We start from the raw sequence: 25,545 nt of genomic DNA, 5'->3' as shown, positions 1-25,545 counted from the left end.
GAATTTCCACTACCGACGTTCGCTTTTCCTTCTCTTTCGCGTAGAACACCTGAAGTAAAAAAATAAAAACATCTCCTTTCGTTGGCTTTTGAAATTTCCCGCTCTGCTCTTCGAAGATACTCCGACTGTTCGTCGGTCCTCCAGTGCATTTCGTCGCTTCTCCTTTTCGAACCATTCAATCAACTTTGAGCGTTTTCTCTTATTTCAGTGAGTTTTATGTAACGCCCCAACAATTTGGAACTTAATTTATCGTCTCAAATGTAATTATGTGAACATTGGAAGTAATTGAGGAACTTGATTATTTTGACTTTGTATTTAATTAAGATTTAGAGTTATATAATTACCTTGTTTTGGATAATAAAATTGGTAAAGTTATATGTGGAAAATAAAGATAATTGGGTTGAGGAGAGAGTGAATTGATTTTTGTTAAAGGTAATGGTGAGATATTATTTGGAAAAAGAAAGAGAAAGAGAAGGGATTGATGTGATTGGTTGAAATTGAAAGAGGGAGATTTTGATGGGTTTAATGGAAGAGAGAGAGTGAGACTTTTGGGGAAGAGAAAAGATAATAATGATGATAAAGAATCATTATTATTGCATTAAATAGCACTATTCATCTTCCTCTTCAACCAAACCAAAAAAGAAAAAAAAAACAAATACCCTAGATCTAAAGCGCCGCCGCCCCTCCCTTCTCTGCCAGTCGTCGTCGTCGACCGGTTGTCACAGATCAACCGAGCCAATCGCCACCTAGCCGAGCCGTCACCCTCAATCGAGCGTCTCTTTAGCCAAAAACCTTCGCTGATCGGAAGCCGACTCGCGTCTCGCCAACCGATTCCTTCCGCCAGCTGCCGCCGCGAAACCAGCCGTCGCCAGCCGCCCGATCAGCCACACCACCGCGCACCGGTCGTCGAAGCCCGCGAAGCTCCATCGCGTCGCGCCCCCGCAACCCAAGCCGCACAGCCGTATCGGACAGCGTCTCCACTCCACGTAAACCCGAGCAATCCGTATCCTCCCGCGTCGAGCCGCACGTGCGTCGCGTCTGCATCCGCTAGCCGAGCCGTATCCAGCTGCTAGTCGAGCCACATCCAGCCGCTAGCCGAGCCGCATCCATCCGCTAGTCGAGCCGCATCCATCCGCTAGCTGAGCCGCATCCATCTGCTAGCCGAGCTGCATCCATCCGCTAGTTAAGCCGCATCCATCCGCGTCGAGCTGCACTTGCGCAACGCCTATGCCCGAGCCGAGCCCCGCCGCTTCTCCAGCCTTCAAGCCGAGCCGACTCCAGCCTTCAAGCTGAGTCGATTCCTGCTTTTCTAGCCGAGCTGATTTGCCTGTCTTTGAGCCGTCAGCCTGCTCTGGTCCTTGCACCTATTTTGGTAAGTTAATTGGGTTTTTGGCACACCCAGCAAGGACTTAAGATTTTGAATCGAAATAATTTATTTGGATTAAACTGATTTATTTCTCTTAAGGAACATCTTGGACCAATTGATTTTGGAGCGTTGGATTTCTTCAGTAAGGGCTCAAGCGTTGCAACCTCGACCTAGGGTAAGTCATCTCAACTACATTCTTGAGTCCTTGGTCGTTTAATGTCAAGTTATGAAAATTGGCGTTATTAAACATTTAAGACCTCGCTGCTTGGAAAGCGCATTTTCTTGCTGTTAGGACTCGTTGAGCAAAATCTCCAGGTAAGAGATTTCTACTACTAGCTCTACGACTAGAATCATGAGACCGCATGCATTCCTAGTTATGCACTTGAGGACTAGACTGCATAACGATATGTTAATTAATGAGGGCATGATATGACTGATGATGTGATTTGATGTGATGGCATGGTATAATGTAATGATGTGGCTGGTTATGGCTTTATGTTTTGATATTGTGATGAGATGTGATATGATGATTAGACTGATATGATTATGTGATGATGCTATGTATATGTATGCTATGGTTAGGGTACCTGTTAGCTTAGCCTATTAGAGTCGTACCTGCATGGGTGTCCTTTGGGATCACCACCTATTTAGAACTGCGTAGTCCGACGGGACCGCCAATCTAGCATGGATATAGATATGATTCGAGTGATTCGACGGGATCCTCGCAGCCCGATTGTCTTAGTGTTTCCTCCGGGTTCGCTATAGAGCAGTATGTCCTAGGTGCTCCCTCGGGACACCGAAGACCAGATTCTGTTCCTACGGGAGCGCATGTGCACGTGTTCGGGAACGTGCCAGTTATTGGGTACCATTTTTAGGACTCTAATAGGAAGTTAATAGGCACCTAGTGGGACTAGTAGTGGGTCTCTTACTGAGTATTTTATACTCACTCTTTCCATGTCACTTTTTCAGGTAGAGGCAGGGGTAAGGGCAAGGGCAAGCTGGCGGGCGACCAGAAGTGACCGTGGCGAGCCATAGGGATTTCTGCTTCCGCTTTACACCCCGTTTAAACTTTTAGTACTTGAGTTTTTATTATTCTTTATTTACTATTTCATTTCTTTAAAAGTAGATAGGGCTCGAGTAGGATTTTAATATTTGTTTACATTTCACACATTACCCTGATTTGGTTTTTAAATAAATAAAATTTTGAGGTTTTGTTCATTTTAGCCAAACTTTATAACTTTAATTATGTTATTTACATTTAGTTATGACTTCGACTTAGTGTAAGGAGTTGGGTCGTTACATTTTATCTGTAACCCATTTTCAATATATTTGTTGTAAATGTTTGGTTTTGGAATCGACTTATTTGCTGGAATTTGTTCCTTTTTCTTCAGGCTTCAATCATGACATCGACATCGACCGACGAACCCTTGTACAAGATTAATCCTTCCCATCATTTTTATGCCCTAGTAAGTTGTTTGTCTCATCTAGAAAAGACAACACATAATATTAAGGCTAAACTCAAACCCGATCAATTATCCTTATTTAGGAAAACAAAGTTTGGGCACTTTTTGAACCTAAATATTGTCTTTAATGGGCCACTCATCCACTACTTATTGTTAAGGGAGGTGGAAGATGAAGGAAAAGACTGTATAAGTTTCTTACTAGGGGGCGTTGTTTGTACTTCCGGTAGGAGAGAGTTTAACATCATAACTGGTCTATAGGGTCCTAAAGAGGAGTATATTCAGTTGGTTGGGAATAGTCGATTATTGGAGAAGTTTTTCAAAGACAAGGAGTGTATTTATGTAAGCAACTCAGAGGATATATTTTTGGAATACGAGGGTGATGACGATGATATTGTGAAATTAGCTTTAGTCTACTTTATAGAGCTATCTTTGTTGGGAAAAGATAGGCGAACCAAAGTCGACATTTGTTTTTTCAAGATTGCTGATGATTGGAATACATTTAATAATTATGATTAGGGTGGGATTGTTGTTGGACGCACGCTAAGTGCCTTGAAAAGAGCCTTGGATAAGTAATATGCCAAGGGAAAGAAGAAATCAACATAGACAAAAATATATACTATCAATGGATTTCCGCATCATTGCAGGTATGTGACTTCTTACTTCTTACTTCAAAACTTATGCATACATTTAAAATTAAATGATCGTTTAGTTATTTTAAACGATCGTTTAGTTGTTTTAAACGATCGTTTAGTTGTTTTTTAACGATCGTTTAGTTATGTTAAACGATCGTTTAGTTATGTTAAACGAACGTTTAGTTGTTTTTAAACGATTGTGAAACCACTTTTTTATATATCTATATATATATCTTGTGGCACTTCCTAAACTTGTTTGTCAAATGTCGAATAGGTTTGGGCATATGAGTCTATACCAACCATCATTGGATGTGGTGTAGATAAAGTAAACGATGATGCCATACCACAAATGCTGAGGTGGGTGTGCCAACAATCACCAAAGTCCCAAACTATAAGCCAGGTGTTTGACTCGCCAATGGTAAGTAGCAAGCAATAGTAACTAACTTAAGGATCGCATGATTTTGTGCTTATTTCTTTGTCCTAAATACATTTGCCTTTTTCTATTTGCAGTTGATAATTAAGGCGTCATTGAGATGACACCTGAAGAGGAGCAGTTGAAAATTGCTTCAGGTGAACTTTTTGAAAACCTCCGCTCATCTACCATTGTTAAATCGAAGAATGGTGGTTCAAAAAGGGGAAAAGAAGTTGTTAATGATGAAGATGACTTCAAAAAGAGTAAGAAACAGAAGTCCAAGACTAAGATGAAAAAGGCTATTCAGAATCTCCAAGATCGAGTAGCGGTTGTTGAAGGGCAACTTACTAGTATAAAATCAGATATTGACGAATTGAAGGGCATGATGTCAACCATATTGAAGCACATTGGACTTCAAAGAAAGGTTAGGAATGAAATTGTTAAGTGTATTGACGTTAGTTGTTTCATATTTGGTAATTACTCATACATTAAGTTGCATGTTCTCGCTAATTCATTTTGAGGTTCCATAGGGTGACGAAAGAGACCACAAGGGGTTTGAAGGCTTAGTAGATCATACAGTAGAAAGTGAAGAAGTGGATAATGCTAAGACCGAAGATGTTGACAGAGGCGGTACCCCTAATTAGTTGAGGATGCCAAAGGAGGATGAGATAAGTAATGGGGCGAAACACATTGAACTTAAAAAGAAGGTTTGGTTCTATGTTCTTGCTAATATTGATGTTTAATTTCTATCATTATCCACACTAATGCATTATGAGCTTCCATAGGGTGACGAAGATGTTCACACCATCGGTACACCTCCTTGGTTGAGGTTTAATATTGAGTTAGAGAAGCCAATCGATGTGTTGGAGAAGAAGGTTGATATTGGTTTAGAGGAGCCAATAGATGTCATTGACAATGAGGTTGAAATTGAGGACAGTGGAAAAAAACTTCGTACTCATTTTGATTCAGATGTCACAGAGATAGAACCATTTCCCACTCAACGACCACACGTTTGGCCTGCCCGTAGGAAGCGTGCAAGTGTTTACCTATCAAACCCATTCACAACTCTACCTAAACGGTCTATGACATCAACCACCACCACCTCTCAGTGTGAAATCAATTATTTATCATCCTATGCACAAAATACTTGACGTCGATTTAGATAGACTTCGAGCTTGGATTACAGACAAGCGTACAGACGATGAGGTGCGTGAAACCTTTCATGGGAAAAAATCGAAGATATTTTTCAGAGACTTGTTTATGTGTCACCGGTGGTTGGCGGATGAGGTAAGGGATTATCTTATCATTTATGCCATTATAATTTTTTTATTGTTATGGTTCTATACATTTGCTGCTTACTTTTGTTTCTATTAACATTTGGATGCACTTTTTCTTTTTATTCGTTTGAAGATTAAGGCAGCCGGGATACCTTCTGCTCAGAACTTCACAACTGCAGACACAATCTTTATGGTTTGGAATTGTCACGTTACTTTATATATGTATTTGCGTTTGATATTTGTCTTTCGGTCTGATATTTGCGTTTGTATGTTTTTCTTTGCAGCGCATTTTAGTTGCGAGGTGGCCCCTATACAAAGAATGTATTAAAGAGAATCATCTGTTTGACTGGGAGGAAGAGTATAGGTTGGTTGACTATGTTGTCGGGTCAAAAGAGGACTTCCAAGATCCTTGGACAAGTGTTGATTACGTTTACTCTCCATTCAATGTCCATGCCAACCATTGGGTTCTATTATGCTTGGATTTGGTAAATTGTCAAGTTAAGGTATGAGATTCGCTTCCGTCACTTACAACTGCCGAAGAGATGACAAACATATTACTGCCCATTCGAGAGTTGGTGCCAAAGTTGTTAGATAGTATTGGCTTCTTTGATAGGAGAGGTAGATCATCGACATACAAGGAACCTTGACTAGTTGTTATTATCGACTCAATTCCACTACAATGAAATAATAGTGATTGTGGCGTATTCACGATTAAGTATTTTGAGTACATAGCTGCTGGTATTGATTTAGATACATTATATCAAGAAAACATGTCGTACTTCAGAAAACAATTGGCATTTCAATTATGGACCAATGCTCCTATGTATTGAAATATGTAAATAAATCACAAGTATCAATTGGCTTTTCAATTAGTAGTTGTAAAACTACTTGTAGTATCGATTATTCTCTATGTTGCATTTCAACTAGTATCAATTGGCATTTTAATTAGTAGTATCGATTATTCTCTATGTTGCAAAACTACTTGTAGGTAAACGATCGCTTAATAGTTTTTATGATTTTAAGAAGATCGTTTAGACTTTACTAAACGATCGCTTAAAGATATGTGCACGATCTGTTACATTAGTGTCATACATATAAACGATCGTTTAATATTTTTCACCTGAACGTTTAGGAAATCGCTTAATATTCTTTTAGATATCAATGTGGTTTCTATAAACGATCGCTTAATATTTTGATGTTTATTAAGAAGATCGTTTAGACTTTACTAAACGATCGCTTAAACATATGTGCGCGATGAGTATTTCTCTACACGAATGTTTTGTGATATGTATCTAAACGAATACAAATATTAACTCAAAAGTACAAGAACCAAATATATATATATATATATATATATATATATATATATATATATATATATATATATATATATATATATATTTATTTACCAAAAGTATTTATTCGCCCAAAGTTTCAGTACATACTGTTGTCTAAACAGTTTCATGTTTGACACAGTTAGACAACCAAAGTCAGTACCAGTTACAAGGCATTTAATAAATTTAGAACAAAAAATTCCACAATCCAATGAACGCCCTTTCTATAATGTGGCCTTCGATCTGCGTACTGGCCAAGGGCTATATGTGAATCGTTCTGAATAGAGGTTGACTCCAATTTCAATTGCGAGTGAGGCGATGCATCGTGCAAGCATTTAAAGAGCTTCATCAATAAGTTTCTGCTCAACATAATTTGGCATTGAGTTGAACACGTAGATCTTGCATTTTCTCATATCAGCTGCAATAGCCAACCAGTGTTCTTTTATGTTGATGCAGCCAATCATGTAGTTGACATCTCCCCACCCTGGTATTTGTTCGTAATCACCAACAGCTGTGTTGAAATAGTATTCCAAATCTTTTTCTGTCCATATATTTAGGTGTGCTGTTGGGTCCGTCCATTCAGCTTTTTTATTATCTGGTGTCACAAGACGAGTATCGAAAATATGGTTCCAAACAATGCAGTCTGGTTTATTGATTCCAGTCTTGAAGAACAAGTAAAAAAATTTAGTCAGAATATAATGATGCAGTTTAACTTCTATAAGAAAAAAAAAAATTAAAGAATGACAACTTACTATAAACGCAGAATGTAATATTCTAAAAGTGCACTTGCAAAGTTGCTTGAGATGCAACATTTTATTGTGCAAGTGGGATAATAGCAAATCCATTGTCTACAAAAAAAAAATTAAACGATCGTTTAGTGAATGAAAGGAGAGTATAAGCGATCGCTTAAGAAATGTACATGTGATCGTTTACTTACTAAGCGATCGTGTAATATTAACTTAACGATCGTTTAGTTAATAGAAGCGATCGTTTAGTTAATAGAAGCGATCGTTTAGAAAATGCGAGTGATCGTTTACATGTAAAATGAAATTTAGGAAGAGTACTTACGTCTCCAAGTACCCATGTGTTTTCTTCAAGCTGTTTGAAAAAATCTTTCTTTCTGGTTGTGGAGACTACTTTCCTTTTTTCATGGGTTGTTTTTCTTGATCTTTTCCATTGTAAGTATGCCTTCCATAATTTTGGATCCACTTGCCACATTGGATTATATCTATCTACTTCTCTGATTTCTACATCTGGGACAGGTATTGTAAATTCTGATATGATCTTAGTAGATGTTGTGGGTGGATTACCTTGTTCATCTTCATCAGGCACATTTTTATTTGCTATTTTACATAGCTTTCTTTCCTTTATTGATTTTTCTTGTTCATCTTTATCAGGCACAGTTACTGATTCTTTTTCAACCAAAGTAACTGCTTCATCATTTTTTTGAATCTCAATCTGTTGTTTTATTGTTTCCTACAATGTAATCGTATTAAACAAGTAACAAACTATTAATTCAAAGGACTACAAATTTGTTGTGTATACATACCAATTGAGATTCTTCATTTACAATTTGTACAGTTTGATCCAATGGAGCCATTTCACAAAGTGCAAGAGGTCGGCTCACAAGTGGAAGGGTAGTAATCATTTGTGGCAGGTCTTTTTCTTTCTCATTTTTAGCAATTAGATTATTCGATATATCTCTTATAGTCATTAGCAAGTCCGCATCCATGCCGTCTATGCTTATATCACTACCAGATTCCTGTTAATGTTCCGTAAACAAAATGAGAAAAAAAATGAGAATAAGAAAAAAAATACAATTGTTACTTATTTATAAACTAGTAAACAATGAATGAAATGTTAACCTTTGGGTTTCCTCTTGATGTTCAGTATGTTGTTCTTGAACAACATACTCATTGTCATTCTGATGAGTATGATCATTCCCTTGATTTTTATTTTATTCTAATAAACAAATAAAAACGAACATAAAATTAAAAAATAAACTTTGATAAACGATCTTGTAACTGTGATGAACGATCGTGTAACTTTGATAAACGATTGTGTAACTAATGTATTATGAAAACAAATTTTACCTAGACCAATCTCTCTAGCATCTGCTTCATTTCATACAACTCCAATGATTGCTTTGTGATTGTGTCATCCATCCGACAGACTATAGAAGTCAGTGTGGATAAATCCTTACGAACTTCTTTTATTTTCTTCTTCAGTTTCTTGTAGGATTTTGAATGACTTTGTTCTTCTTTGTCATTGGACTTCTTTGATATGCAACGTTTCTTGTTGGTGATTGGATGCATTTCAGACTGGTCAGCCACTGTTTGACTTTGTTCTCTTTGTGGTGACAGTTGTGGAGATGAGTCTGATTGCTCCAATGATTTGTTGTTCATTGCTCCAGTGGATTCATCGTCCTCCATTTGCATGTTATCATCCCATCGAATTCGACTCTCCATGAAAGCCTTCTCTTGGGTTGACATTTTCATTTTAGGTTGAACAACAGTCTGCAATGTAATTGTATTAAATGATCGTGTAATTGTATTAAACGATCATGTAATTGTATTAAACGATCGCTGACAAGTTTTACTTACATTTTTGTTGTCGAATATGTTCTTCTGCAGCATTTTGTAAGATGGAGCTTGTGTACAATTCCATCTCAATATCCTAGGGATTAATCCCTTGCTGTTTCTTGTGGCCAGGTGCTCATTTGTAGTTGAGGGTACTTCATAAGCCCACACCTACAACATTTAAACAAATATGTTAAACTTTGATGTTCAATTGGCATTTACTTAAAGTGTATGAACAAATAAAAATCACCTGAAAAGCAAGCATGTAGTCTTTGATGTTGTAGTATGACACTGCTTTGGAACTTGTTGTCTTCTTTAGCTCGTATGCTTCTTTTTCCCTTGTAGACTTGTCTTTAAACTGTTGAGCAGACAAGTGTAGAAGAAAGTTGATCAATCGAAGCTTTTAAATGCTTCTTCATCATCAACTCTTCCTAAAATATCCATGTCAAACTGTGTTTTCTTATCCTTTCCGACTATAACAGTTTCTATAAAGACAGCCAATGCGACCTTCACAGCATCGTCAGCATTTGTAAACTCAAAATTCTTGAAAATTTCCTCAATTTTTATTTTCTGATCCGAATAGAAGGCTTTGTAGGCACTTGCTATTGCAATCTTTCTCCAATGTTGTGTTTGTTGGCCACAATTCAGTTATGATGTTGAATTCCTTTTGGGTTAAACGGATGTTCTTCCCTAAAATTGAGAAACAGATTCCATCTGCGTTACCGTCTTCTGGTATCTGCCTCAGCAAGAAATGATGGATCAACTGGCCGTTGAAGACCATGTTCACATTCAGCAATGGACCAAAAATTGTTTTGTTGAATATTTGCAGCTGTTCCTTGGTCAATTTATCCTTAATAAGACTGTCGATCTTGTGCACTTGGCATGAGACAGTGGCAGGGAAATACTTGTCGCTAGGTACGGCCATCCTGAAAATATAGTTAATCGGAAAGTAATAAATTTAACAATATGAAGAACTATATTCAAGATAGAAGTCGAATCTGAAACCCTAAACGCTTCACAATAATAATTTAAGAACACAATGATATTTTTTCAAGACAAAAGTCGAAACGTTTGAAATATAAAAAAAGGAAAAGTGTAATGTTATAGTAGGAAAAGTTCGGGAAAATACCTTTTGACGTTGACGAAAAATATGGACTGAGACAAAAAGGTCTGAGAGAACAATAGACTGAAAGAAAACGAAGGTCAGTGATCAGTGCGGTTGTGTATTGCGAAGTGATGGAAAACGAAGAAGGCGGAACGTATATATCGGATGTTTTTACCAAAAGGGCAATATTGTAAATTCATGTACTATTTTTAAAATGCTGAATCGCGGTTGTAAATTCGCGATTGTGTTTCGTTGTTTTAAAAGATCGTTTAAAACTATTTTAGTTTTTTATAATCAATCGTTTAGTTAATTGCAAACGATCGTTTAGTTTTATTTAACCGATTTGTCACGAAGCCTAGATTAGGCACCTCCCCTATTGCACCTTTTAATTTTTCTAAGAACCACTGTATTGAGTCATCTGTTTCTCTATTAACTACTCCAAAGGCTAGAGGATAAATCTGATTGTTACCATCTAAGCAAACGGCCACTATCAACTGACCCTGATATTTGTTCTTAAGAAATGTTCCGTCCATGACTATGACCGGTCTAATGCAATTTAAGAATCCTCTAACACATGGACCAACAGCCATAAAAAGATATTTAAAGAAACGATCATCTTCGAGTTCCATGTGAAATATTGTACCTGTATTTGTAAATTTGAGTGCTTCACCATATCTACGCAAAAGATTATATGACTCTTCAGGAGACCTTCACACTCGTTCATGCATTTTCTCTGGCACGCCATGCTTTCTCATAACTCATATTTATGCCATATTCTTGCCTCATGTCTTCTATGATATCACGTGGTTTGTATATGCGACCAGCTCCGTTGAATTTGGACTTTATTAATTCTCCAACAACCCAAGATTTTGCTTGCTTATAGTCACGATTCAAAAACTCAAGAGAACATGAATGAACTTTCACATACTTTTTAATCTTGAATATATTTGAATCCTTCAGTCTAACCGCTCGCAATCTCCAACCACACTTGTTGTCGATGCATCTAATGAAAAGAACCTCTTTTGTAGACTTTTTTACTACAAACTGAAATTTTTTTGTCATTGTCAACACACTTAATCTCATTGACAAATCTCTCTTGCAAAAAAAGATTTGTCCTACATCCAACTCTTCACTTGTACAACTTTCTTCGGACCAACCACTTCCTTTTGTCTTCAACTTCCGACTAGAGGAGCTGCAGTCAACTTTACCTTTTCCTTTGCAATCTTTTGTAGGAGCATCTCTTTGTTCTGGGATGTCAAACAATTCATTGTTCATCTCAACTGACTCCCATGTAAAAGTATCATCTTTTGAATGATATGACTCATATGATTCCCATATAACGGAATTGGTCCATATCATGTTATCACACAAGCCAACCTGAACTTCACCAATATCAACTTCATTCTCATCTAATGTATCCATTCCAATTGGAGGATGAGGGTTTAAATTTTGAACTTGGTTGCTCCCAGATATTGAATTGTAATCTTTGTTTAACACTTTCATGCTTCGGTTGCTCGTAGGCTCAAATGATAGGTATAGGGGGACCTCCAATGGATTTTCACTAAGAATTTAAAACTTCAAATCACGGTCATTGCTTAACTCAAATGGAGGAGCTTCCTTTTCCCCTTTTATCTCATATATACATCTTATCTTTATATCGAACTTTGTAGGGTCAACATCTGCAAGGTCATATAATTCATACTGTAAATCTTTGTGCGTTATTTCTTTACTGACAACAATGCCTTTTAACACTCCTCCTTCATATTTTCTTCGTCCCTCATCCTATGCACCACCGTGACACACTAAAATCCGAACATGTGCCATCCTTAAACTACCTTAAGTAGCTTTGTATCTTCAAAAATTGATTTGAACTTAAGAACCTACAAGATGCGTGCAAGATGTAAAGAAATAACAAAAATAACTGCGAGATGTGTGCGGGCATAAGAGAGTTACTAAACATGCAAATAATAGCTCTAAATGGATTAGGAGGTGTACCAATTTGATTTTGAAATAAATAGTGAAAGTTTGGAACGTGCGAGATACGTGCGAGATAAAACATAAGGGCCTAAGAGAGTTACTAAACATGCAAATAATAGCTCTAAATGGATTAGGAGGTGTACCAATTTGATTTTGAAATAAATAGTGAAAGTTTGGAACGTGCGAGATACGTGCGAGATGTGTGCGAGATATGTGCAAGATAAAGCATGAGGGTCTAAGGGAGTTACTAAACATGCAAATAATAGCTCTAAATGGATTAGGAGGTGTACCAATTTGATTTTGAAATAAATAGAGAAAGTTTGAAACGTGCGAGATGCGTGCGAGATACATGCGAGATACGTGCAAGATAAAAAAATACGTGCGAGATAAAAAAAAAACCTTCATTCCTTCTATTCCTATTGCTTACTCCTCCTCTATTTGATCCAACTAAATCTTCATCCTCTAGTTCAATGCATTTTTCACTACCCATTGAACTTTCTAAGAACCTAAAACCAAACTTTGACTAAACTAATTTACAGCAAATAAGTCAATTCCAAAAACTAGACAATTACGGATGAAAATAACAACAAATACCCCAACCAAACATTTACAGCAAATAAATTGAAAATGGGTTAGACATGAAACTCACCCAAATAAGAGAAAATGCGAAGTTGATTGAATGGTTCGAAGAGGAGCGACGAAATGCACTGGACAACGACCGACGAAGGGCAAGCGACGATGGCCGGAGTAGCTTCAAGTGTTCTACATGAAAGAAAAGAGAAGGGAAAGGGAACTATACACGAAAGAGAAGGAAAATCGATCGTGGAGAGAAGGGAAAGTAAATGTGGAAGAGGGAAAGGAAAAGAAGGGCATTTTTGTCCATTCACACTTAAATTGTCCTAAAACTCTTTTTTTGAAAACTTGTCCCAAAAGTCATTTAAACCTCCTTTTTTAACCTATTTTTGGCAATTTCCCATTTACTTTCTATGTTTAAAATATTCTTCAAGATATACTAACATATAATGATAAACCATAGAAATTTGCATTATCCAAAACGTAGTACACCAAATGTAGGATGCAATTTTCTAAATTTAAGAAATATATAAAATAATTTATTTATCACTCAAGAAAACGTAATATTAATTTATCGCTATTAGATTTTGTTCTAGTTTTAAAATTTTTATTTAAATTTAAAGCATTATAAAGAAAATATATTTATTGAAAAATTAGGGTTCATGGTAGTATTTAAATATTTAATTAAAAATATGTGATTTTATATTTTTTATTGGTTCACATTTTTTATAATCAATTATTTATATTGTTTGTCCTTTTTTTTATATAGAAAGTGATAGACAAAAAATTGGCTTTTATGTTATCTGCAAATAGTCATATAATAGATGGTGTCGCTGAAGTTGATTATGATCAATCTCCATGTGAATTTTTAGTACAAATGGAAAAAAAAAATCACTAAAATTGTGGGATTATCGCTTGGAGTAAATATGAGTTCAAACCAGATAGAGATAATATATATGACGGATTAGTCCTTTACGACATAAGTAATTAATAGAACCATTAAAGTCAAATTTAATTGAGATTTAGAAAAACCAGAACACAAAAATTATTATAACCTAAATAAATTTCATGGTTAAGTATGTTTGATACGGGAAAATTAGAATGCAGAGAAATTGGAACTTACTCTTGATCAACTCTCTAATTGTTGAGCAATTTAAGATTTTCGTTTGTGGAAACCAAAATTTGAATGAAAATTTTACAAAGAGAATTAAATTAGATCACTGAGTTTTTTTTTTTACTTAAAAAATCATGAAGCCTTAAAAAAAAACCAATTGCATCCTCTCCCATCTCTGTAGCGTCTATATGTAGAAAAACGAAAGAAGAATCCGAGAGAATGTGGGAATTCTCCCATGGTATTTCAGTAACTCCCACGTAAGGAGAGTTACTTTATTTATTTAATAAAATAAATAATAATAATTAAGGGAAACTTACATAAATGTAACAAAAACACCAAACTATTTACGGTCCGTATAACAAAGCCTTAGCCATTTTTTAAATATTCAAGGTTTGCTCTTCCATCTTTCTTTTGCGATTCGTCTTCCTCCTGCTATTTCTTTCATCGTCTTCCTCCTGCAATGTCGTCTTTCTTCTTTTTTTTTGCAATTTCTTTCCATCATCTTTCTTATTTTTTAATTTTTTATTTATGTCGTTTAATCTTTCCATAGTTTTTCTTCTTTTCCTCTTCCTTTTTTTCGCTTTTCCATTGTCTTTCTACTTTTCCTCTTTTTTTTTTTTCGCTACAATTTCTTCCCATCGTCTTTCTGCTTTACGTCGTGTACAAAAAATAGTAAAATCTAAAAAGATCGTGTGAATCTTGAAAAAAAAATCATTTAGATTGGAGTAGCCAAATATAAACTATCGTGTAAAAAAGTAAACAATCGTGTAAAAAAAATAAATAAAAGATCGTGTAGAAAAAAATCATTTAAATTGGAGTAGCCAAATGTAAACGATCGTGTAAAAAAAGTAAATGATCGTGTAAAAAAAGATAAAAGATCGTGTATAAAGAATCTTAAAAAAAATCATTTGGATTGGAGTAGTCAAATGTAAACGATCGTGTAAAAAAATTTAAACGAGTGTACCAAAAGAATTAAAAAAATCATGTACCAAATTTTGAAAAAAAAAAAACATTTAGAACGATCGTGTAACAAAATTTAAATGATCGTGTAACAAAATTAAACGATGGAATTGAAAAGATAAATTGTAGCCATATCTAAACGATCGCGTATAAATTGTAGCCATATCTAAACGATTGCTTATCAAACAATAACCAAATCTAAACGATCGCAAATATATTACGCGCACGTTATTAACGGCGTGGTTGATGGAGCTTTTTTGGTATTTTACACGGTGGACCTTTGGGCTTTTTTCGTTTTTGAAATTGTTCTATAGAGTGTAAATATTTTGCCGCTTTTTTATGTTTTTGAAAAGACCCCAATAATTAAATTAATTAATTAATTAATTTAATAATAAAAATTAATTAAATCAGATTTAATTGACATTTTATTTATTTCATTTAAATCATATTTAAAAGTAAATATCTCGTATAACCAAGAATTTTTATTTAATTAAATATAATTAACCTAAACTATTAATTAATTCTCAGCTAAATTAAATATCTTATATTTAGTTTAATCTAAATTTGAATTATATTCGTCTATAAAGATCTCCATTAATCTATAGTTTTAATGTGTATCATATACGCGTTAAATTTTAATCGATAGTTTTAATATGAATCTAATTTACATTAAAATTGATATTTCAACTCATTTAAATACTTTATTATCTCAAAAAATAATTTTGAATCATATCCAAAATTAAATTTATATAATTACTTTTAATTAAAATATAAATTTTATGTTTTAATGTGTCTCTATACATTATATTAATTCCCAAAGTTAATTTGAACATTTATGTTCAAATTATACCCAACATAAATTAAACCTTATTACCTTTACGAGCTAGGAAGGGGACCTAATAAACCTAGAGATCAGAAGCTACAACAATATCATATTAATTAACTAAACTCATTAACCACATCAATTAGTAATTGTTAACTGGTGTTCATTCGAACTCTTCTCGTTGTAGATATATTTTTGTATCCACGAACAAAGACTAATAATAGTAAGTTAATCCTTCAAAAGTGTCTGTAATGCCAGCTGGATCAATTGACCATTTTACCCCTAGGTTACTTCTAGTTCTTAAATATCAATGCTCCTCTAATGAACAACCTATTTAAGGTCCAGCCAATAAATAGAAAACATTTCTGTGCCATAAAGGGTAAGACTCTTTGTTCAAGTCCAAGAGACACCATTTAAGGGAACACTCATCTACTTACCTTAAAGTCGGGAAGGAGTGAATTCATTCTTGTGTTCATGTTTCCAATTATGCACTCGGTCTTGCCTCAAAATGATATGTTTATTGAGTCGACAATCAGACCACTCTCATCTTGTACAAATCAAAGGATAGTTATTTGCGAACATGAATTCATAATACATTGGGATGAGCATCGAGCGATCGGGGTCGATTTTCTGACCAAACCGTTCCGAATCGACTACAAGTCGGCACAAAAGTTGGAAAATCGGCCTCGATCGTCGGTTCTAACAAAACCGGTCAGACCGACCGACAGTCGGGTCGATCGGGTTGTTTTTTTTTTTTTGGTTCTTCTTCTTCTTCTCCTTCCTTTTCTATGTTTCTTGCTTTCTTTCTTTTGATAAACGATTTTAAAAAAATAAGAATGACATTATTATGTTTTATTTCACTTTTTAATTTCAATAGAAAAGTCTATGATATATATTATATATTGTCTTAAAATCATATAATTGTCACTAAAAAATAAAATCTAGTTCTATTAATTTCAATGCTTAGTTCATAGGTATTACACAAATTAATAAAATAAACAACATAAAAATAAGAATCTAAACATACTACCAAAATGAAATTAGAAACATCCAAGTTCAATTCACTTCACCACATTAAAGAGTCACAAATACAACCAAAGTATGAAACAGAAACACTATGATAGTCTAGTCAGTAGAAATATTACAAGTCTTGGATCAAAATTAGTTAGTAATCGCTTAATTGGTAATTGATAACTTATCAAAATCTGGAAGGTCTTCAAGCTCCTTGCCATTCTCCATAACCACCCAAAATCCTACATAATCAATATGAAAAATTTACTAAATAATTTAAGATTTCACTAAAGTTACACATTACAACTACAAAAGATATCATGTAAAGATTTGAAAATACCTTCTTCAAATTTTGAAGCCTCTTCCAATTCATGTTGAATTTGAAGATGTATTGGATCAAAATTTATCCAATTTTGAGTACATATGAGAGCTTCCATTGTTTTAGGAGCCAATGAGCAGCGTGATGAGTCAACAACACGTCCTCCATAACTAAAAGTCGACTCAGACGCTACAGTAGAAACTGGAATAGCTAAAATATCTCTAGCCATATGACCAAGAACCTCAAATTGATCACTGTTCATCTTCCACCACTGTAGTATGTCAAAATCATCTTCGGTCCTAACATTGACTTCCAACAAATAGATATCAATCTTCGATGACCCCTCTTCGAAAGGTGTTGTAGCATCATCTTCAAATTCCTCAACAATCGTGTCGTAGACAAAATCTTCACCCACATTTTCATTTGAATCAAAATCAATATTAGCAGCCAAGTCTGAAACAGTTTTTGTACTAGTTGTACTAGTACTACTACATCTTTGTCTACTCCCACTTCGAGTAGTACTATACTCATGAAAGAGACATCTACAACTGTAACGCCCCAAAAAATTTAGATAATTTTGGAGTTAATTATCTTAGTTTTGTTTAATTAGATTTAATTTATTGGGGGTTATTTTGAATTCATTTAATAAGAATTATTTGATTTTGTGAGAATTTAAATTAATTAAATACTTGTTGGATGAGTATTTAATTAATTAGAGGTTTTGACATGTGGTGTTTGTTGAGTTTTTGATTAAATGGTAGGTTAAGAGGATTAAGTAAAGTTGCGGATTTTTAGTGTTGTTGAAGTTGAATATAATTAAACAATTATGGATGTTATTTAATTAAATTGTGGGGTGAAAAGTTTGTTGGAGATTTAATAATTATATGTATATGTGGAAATATATATAATTATTATGTTAAAGGAAAAGATAATTATATTTGTTGAAATATAATTATTTAAGGAAAAGATAATTGTATTTTGGAGAAAGATTATTTTTAAGGGAGAAAAAGAAAAATAATTATATTTTGGGTAAATATAATTATTTATAAAAGGATATTTATTTTCGAGAAAGATAAATAATAATTAATTATTTGGAAGAAAGATAAATAATAATTAATTATTGTGGAAGATAATTAATTATTTTGGAGAAAGATAAATAATAATGAATTATTGTAGAAGATAATTAATTATTTTGGAGAAAGATAAATAATAATTAATTATTCTCAAAAAGATAAATCTTGATTATGGAGTGGAGTTATTATGGTTGGGTTAAGATAATTTATGTTGGAAGTTGTGAGTGTTTTATTGGAAAAAGATTTGATTGATTAAATTAATTGAGAATTTAAGTTAATTTGAGATTTTGGAAAGAAAAGTTAGTTTTGGTGGAATTGGATTTAATTGAGTATATATATATGGATATATATATATATATATATTTAATTAATAATTTGGAAAAGTGAAGTTAATTATATGATGAAATATAATTATATTTGTTTGGAAAAGAAGATAATCCATGAGAAGAGAGATGGTTGATTTGATTGGATGAAAAAGATATATATTTATTTAAAAGAGAGAATAATGATTTAAATAAATAAATATATTTATTGTAGATTTTGGTGAGAGAAAAAAAATAATAATAAAAAAGTATTATTATTATTATTAATGGTTATAAATGCCTAAGATTTTGTGTATTTAAGACATTTATTTAGAAAAGATAATGGAAATAAAGATATATGTATATATTTGGTATTATATATATATATCCTAAAAGGAAAAGGAAATAATAATAATAAATATTATTATTATTATTTGGGTCTATAAATAGCATTGGAATGCTTAAGTCAGAAAGTAAAGGAAAAAGAAAAAGGTTCTTCATATTCTCCACTAAGATAACCTTCTGCCATTGTCGCTTCACCAATTTTAGTTATGATTGGTCCCTTTGGCAAAGCTTGAAGAATCGATGAATTTTCTCATCAAGGTTTAGACAAATTTTCAACCTCCATTTGGTTAAGTTTGGATCTGCTTTAATTGGGAAATTACTGTCAGCAATGAAATATTTTTAGCTAATCTCCAAAATCTTCAGGTAAGAGATTCTACTACTCTGGACCTTCGAAATGAATTTAATAGACTGCATGTATTTACGATTATGCATTGATGGTAGCTAAGACGCATAATGCGATGCTATAGATGATGATTGATATTATGTTAATGATGATGACTGATACTATGATTAACGATGATGACTAGTATGTTTATGATGTTTATGATACATGATATATTAATCACATGAATAAGGATGTTATGATTAATATTCATGTCTTGTTATGATGTTTATAATGATGTTACATGCTTTGGATTGTGGTGTCTGTTAAGTTTGTCTATTGAGCTTTTTACTCCACCTGTATTGTGATCCTATCTATGGGGTCACTCGCACGACTAGGGGTGTTCCTACGGGATCACTCGCACGATTTAGGGGTGTACCTACGGATCACATGCACGGTTAGAGGACAGTTATATTGTGTATACGGGGTCACTCGCACGACTAGGGGTGTTCTGACGGGACCACTTGCATGATTAAAGGTGTACCTATGTATTACATATATGTTTATGGAGTGTATACGGTGTCACTCGCATAACAGGGGTGTTCCGACAGGACCACTCACACGATTAGGGGTGTACCTATAGATTACATATATGTTTATGGAGTGTGTACCTGCGATCACTTGTACGACTAGGGGTGCTCCTTCGGGTACGCTCGCACGATTTAGAGGTGTTCGTAAGGTCTCACTCACTCAGGTGTGCTCCATTGGACCACAACGTTATGATTATGTTTCTAACGGAAAGTTAATAGATCACCTAGCGGGACTAGTAGTGGGTCCCTTACTGAGTATATTTATATACTCACTCTTTCCTATGTTTAATATTTCAGGCTAAGGTAAAAAAATTAAGAAGCTGGCGAGCGAGAGTGAGGGATCCGTGGCATGCCATATGGGGACACAGTTCAGCTTCCGCACTCATTTATATGTCTTTCAGTATTTTTAAATTTTAACCATTTTACTTAAAGATTTTATTCTATTTATTTGTTTTTAATTCTTTAAAATTTTTAGAACCCACGGGTCACATTTTCAAATTATTTTTGTTAATTTTGAAAATCTTATGTTTTTCGTGAACGTTTTGATATTAATTTTATAAAGATTTTAGTTATCCTCTTTTCAAAAAGGTGTCTTTTGATGTTTATCTTTTTAATAATGACCTTAACTTAGTTTAAAAGTTCGGGTCGTTACAACAACATTGTTCCACTACATTTTCCATGGATTCAGCAACATCGAGACCAAAAAAATTTTTCAAACAAAAAGATACAAATCTTAATTTCTTTCAAGGATCTAACACAATAGCAACATACAACAACAAATTATTCTTTACATTGTTTCCCCAATATTTCTCAAATTTTGTCTTCATGTTATTAGCCATTCCAACTAACAATGCATTTGCACTACCTGCATTCAAATGTATACAATTCTGAACCACTGTAATCTGATGGAAAACCAAGTTCGAAGTAGTATACAAAGAGGCCGAAATCTTCAACGTGACATCATAAAATACTTTTAAAAATCGTATTAACATCATAGCATTTGTCCAATCTTCCTTATTTGGTGACATATCATGTCTATATGAGGCATCTTCATCTTTTAATCTATCAAAAGCTTTTTCAAACTTAACAGTAGCTTCAAGCATCATATATGTGGAGTTCCATCTTGTAGGAACATCAAGACACACATAACTCTTACAAGCAATTTTTTCAAGTTCAATGCACTTTTTAAATTTCAAAAAACGAGCAGAAGAAGACCTTATAAATCGCACGGCATATCGAATCCTATCAATACAATCATTATGTTCCTTAAAAGCATCAGTTACTATAAGATTCAATATATGGGCACAACAACGAACATGTAGAAATTCCCCACCAAACAATAATCCTTTATTGAATCTCTTTAAAAGATAAGCAACAGCAGTGTCATTCAAACTTGCATTATTAATCATCAATGTCATTACCCTCTCAATGCTCCAATCCTTCAAATTCTTTTCAATGGTTTTATCGATAGTATCACCTTTATGATTCTCAATTGGACAAAGATTAAGTATTCTCAATTGGACAGTTAGGACCATGTAATTAATATTTTGTCCCGATGTCCAACAATCAGTGGTGAGATAAACTCTATATTTATTTTTTACAAACATGTCTCTCAAACGATTCTCCTCATTAACATACAACTTAAGCACATCTCTAGCCACAGTAAATCGAGATGGAACAACAAATCGAGTATGATTTCCACATGTTAATTTATCCACAAACTTCTTAAACCCCTTACCATCCACAAACTTAAAAGGTAATTCATCAACTATTATCATCTCAACCAAAGCTTCCCGACAACCCTCTAAACTAAATGACTCACATACAAGTTGTGAAGAATTATCTCCAACTTTGTCTTTAGGTTTAAAAGCTAATGTCATTTGAGTTTGGTCTCTCTTTTTTTGGTAAGGGTACTTTTTGCAATTTTCTAAATGATGCTTCATAGTCCTAGTACCATTACGTTTAGAATGACATGTATAAACAACTCCACAATATTTACATTTAGCACGAGGGTCATTAGGATCACCTTTGAGCCTCTCAAAGTGGTCCCAAACCATTGATTGTTTGACATTCTTTCTTATTTTTGGGAGATTTGGAACATCTTCTCTCCCATATGAATCAAGATCAACATCAATGGTTTTACGCTTGGCATCCGTATCTTCGTCGCTTACGATTTTTAAAGTTTCACAACTTCCATCACACTCTAACTCCATATCCATTGAATCCACTTGATTTAACAGTAATGAGAGTAAAAAAAAATGATATTCCATTTTAGTGTGTGTGGCAAGAATAAAAGAAACTGAAAGCTTAAAAATAACAAATCAATAGATATAGATATCGTAGGCAAAAATGATGATCAAATTCAAAAGCAAGCTACATAACTACTGCATGATACCAAAATTCAAGCAAAACTCATCAAATGAAACAAACCACAAAATTATAAATGAAATATTATCCAATATAAATGTTGTAAGATGAATTTAATCAACATAATAAAATTCAACTAAGACAATAGCTCATGAAATCGTATATTTTCTTCTTAGTTTTGAATGTATAATATGAGTTAGAAACTTTACCTTTTAAATAAGTTACTCATGTTATTGATATATATAATAAATCATTATATCTTTAACCAAGTTTTGGTGAAAGATACTTAAGAAACAAATAAAATTGTTCTGAAGAAAAAAAGAAGAAATTAATGATGGAAAGTTGTGTTGTGGGTGAAAATTAATCATCTTTTTTGGGTTCAAATAACAAATCAATTTAAAATCAAACCCAAACATAATTTGAATTCAAAATGTCCCCTAAGTTTGGGTCTGAAGTCTCTTTCTTTTCCATATTCTTCATAATCAAAAACCCCACTTCCAATTTTTCATTAATCTCAATCCAAAAAAGTGTTAGAAAAAGATAGAGAAATCTATTTTCAAACAGAAGCAAAAATCACTTCAAAAATGAGAAAACCCCATCTCTTCTAAAAATCTCTTCCTTTGATTTTTTCTTCACACAAGCAAAAACCACTTCAAAAATTAGTAAGTATTTTTTCCCCTCACAGAAATGAGAAAACCCCATCTCTTTAGAACCTTCAAAATTTTTCATTCTTTTTCTTCTTCATTTCAATGGAGGAAGTTTTCTTCACAATTCACAACATCCCCTTTAATTGCTCCATTTTTTCAGTTCTCTTTACATTTTCGTATACACATATATTCAAAAAGAAAAGAAAAAAAATACCTAACGAGTTGGGTGTGCGGTTGATGGCAAATGGAGTCACCGGCGGCGGCGATTGCGACAACCAACTGAGAGGAGGAGAGATGAAAGATCTATGCCGGTGAGACTGTGCAATTGCGACGACCAACTAAGAGACTTTGCGTGTGGAATCGTGGATGTGGACTTTGGTCTGTAGCGTGAACCAGCGAGATGAAATAACCTAAATTTACAAAAGTATATATATATATAAATATTTAAAGGGGGAGTCGGTTTGGTTAGTTCACCAGACCGACCGACCTCATAGATTGAACCGACCGCTTGAACTCGATTTTCAAATTGTAATAACCAAAACCTGACCGCCCATAATATTTTTCTGCCAGCCCGACATCGGTTCGTTCGGTTTCGGTTTTTCAACCCATCATGCTTACCCCTATAATACATTCAGGATTAAGATTAAGTTACCTAAGTCATCCTAGTGAAATAGAAACCTAACTAATTAATGGAGTTATATTTAGTGGTTACTATTTCGTGGTCCGATCTTATGAAAACTCATTGCATAGGATACCCTCACTCACATGTCACCTATATGAACACGTTGGATCATTGCATTTGTATCTAATACAAAGTAAGTTTTATCCGTAGTGTTATAGCATTGATCTTTAAGTAGTATCTCGAACATTGATCTCTGTATGTCTTTACATACAATTCAAGACTCATCAAATAACTTAGGATGTTAGTTTATTGTATTTAGGTAATAAAACAAAACTAATAATCAATAACACTTTATTGAAATTACAAAAATAAATCTTTATTAATGATAGTCAACAAATTATATTTACCATTTACGAGTTTTAGGAAATAAAACCCAAGAATATACACCCTAATTTAACTTCACCAAGATAAATAAGGTTTATAAGATAAATAAGGTTTATGTCATTTCCTATTCTTAATGAACAAGCAATGAAATTATTTTTCAATTGCATTGTCATTTCCGAACATAGTGGTAATAAAAATTGAATACTCATCTTCTTTAATTGAATATTCAAACTATTTAATTATATGTCAAACTTTCCACACTGGTAACAGAAATCAGGGAGTTTCTCCTATTGTTCGAATCCATGATTCCTCTATCGTAGTCCCTTATTTTAACTTTAGTTCCTCTCCTTAACGATTTAGTAACATCATTTTACTTTGGCTCTTAATGTCTCTCCCAAATATTTTTCGTTTTCGTTAAAATCCACTTCTTCGAAGGACTCGATGGAATTTCCTAACACCCTCCCCCATTTCCTAAAGAAGAAAATCAAAGATAAATCATGGAAATGAATCGAGAAAGTTGTGTACAGCTTTAGAGTGGATAATCTAGGGTTCTCTTTCAGATTCTAAAAAAAAATTAGAGCTTTATCAAAACTCCATACACCCTTACTAACTATTTTGCTTTTCTCTGCTTGTTGTTTCTAAATCTATAGTGGAGTAGATTTTTCTAACGACCTCTATTTTAAATCTTCCTTCGATATCCCAAATCATTAATTGGCATTAATATTTTGAACGCCTCCTTGAAAACGGTCTTCTCTAAGAGGATCTTGATCATAACTGCGTTCTTTAGACTCTCATTTGAAACAGCAATGTCATTGTCCACAATCTCAACTGTCTTTTCTTGCCTTTCAAATCTTGTATAATATGAGTTTTTCAAGTTGTTCCTTTATCTTCTCTTCTTCCATGGGACTCAACCCACTCTTCCTTACACGATCACAATCACAGCGGACCTCTAAACGCAACCTTCAAAAGTTGTCCTATAGCTCAAACCTGAATCATGAGGGTTTAGTATGTTGGAGTATATATTAGATGAAGTCAAATTAATTACTAATTCTTTAGAGGTCGTGATTTTTGATGTTTTCTTAGAGGAGATGTTGTAACTTATTACTAGGGGTGTTGTGAATAATGTTAATACACGATAATGCTCGCAAGATCTCAACTAGTAGGGTTGGAATATATATGAGATGTTCATTGAATAAACTAATATGTACGAAACGTTCTTAACTTATTACTTACAAACTTGAGTATATAAATTGAATCTATTGATGATATTTATGATGGAAAGCGATAGATATGTGCAGCGGGATTCAGATCTACATTACCCTAATTGCATCTAAACAATTTAGAAATTAACATGTATCGCAACCCTAAGTAAGTGAAATTAGAGGTAAAAGAAAATCATACCTTTGAAGCTTTATGATCCTTGTAATCTTCTCACGAACATGATCCTAGGACCACCACTAGTGTTGACTCGCTATTCTCCGAACTTAGAACTGAACGGATGAAAGCCTTATGCAACGGAATAATTAACAGAGATCATAACTTAAATTAATTTAGGAACTTAAAAATACCATTTCATTGGCAAAAAAAAAAAAAAGAAAATACATAAACTAAATTTTGTAAGGCTAGGCATGCTTCTAAAATTAAACTACAAAGAAAAAATAGAGAGGAACTGTAACGCCCCGAAAATTCGAGGTAAAATTTTCTCGTTTATGTAAATTTTTCGGAAATCTAAAATGTTGGTGTAAGTTGATATAATAATAATATAATATTAATTATATTATTATTATTAATATTTATTCTATTTATTATAATATTAATATTATAATTATTATTATTATTTAATATTATAGTAATATAATTATTTTAAAACAATAACATTATCATTATCTAATGTTAATTTATTTTATTATTTAATATTAATATTTTTATATATTATTATTATTACTTT

The 25,545-nt window shown here is 33.5% G+C and overlaps 1 protein-coding gene across 1 annotated transcript; it reads right to left on the bottom strand.

Annotated features, from left to right (window-relative positions):
* Positions 1-20,320: 20,320 nt before the first annotated feature.
* On the bottom strand, positions 20,321-21,796 carry LOC107991218 (zinc finger BED domain-containing protein RICESLEEPER 2-like). Its single transcript, XM_051090599.1, has one exon. The coding sequence runs from the start codon at positions 21,794-21,796 to the stop codon at positions 20,321-20,323; it is 1,476 nt and encodes a 491-aa protein (XP_050946556.1).
* Between the last annotated feature and the right edge of the window lie 3,749 nt (positions 21,797-25,545).

The sequence above is a fragment of the Cucumis melo genome, chromosome 10 (assembly GCF_025177605.1).
Source record: "Cucumis melo cultivar AY chromosome 10, USDA_Cmelo_AY_1.0, whole genome shotgun sequence".
NCBI classification, from domain to species: domain Eukaryota; kingdom Viridiplantae; phylum Streptophyta; class Magnoliopsida; order Cucurbitales; family Cucurbitaceae; genus Cucumis; species Cucumis melo.
Note: the sequence above shows the minus strand (reverse complement) of the source record. Positions and strands in the feature narration are given on the sequence as shown.

Excerpts from the sequence above, each read along its gene's own strand:
- LOC107991218 (XM_051090599.1), bottom strand. The coding sequence starts at position 21,796 with ATGGATATGGAGTTAGAGTGTGATGGAAGTTGTGAAACTTTAAAAATC.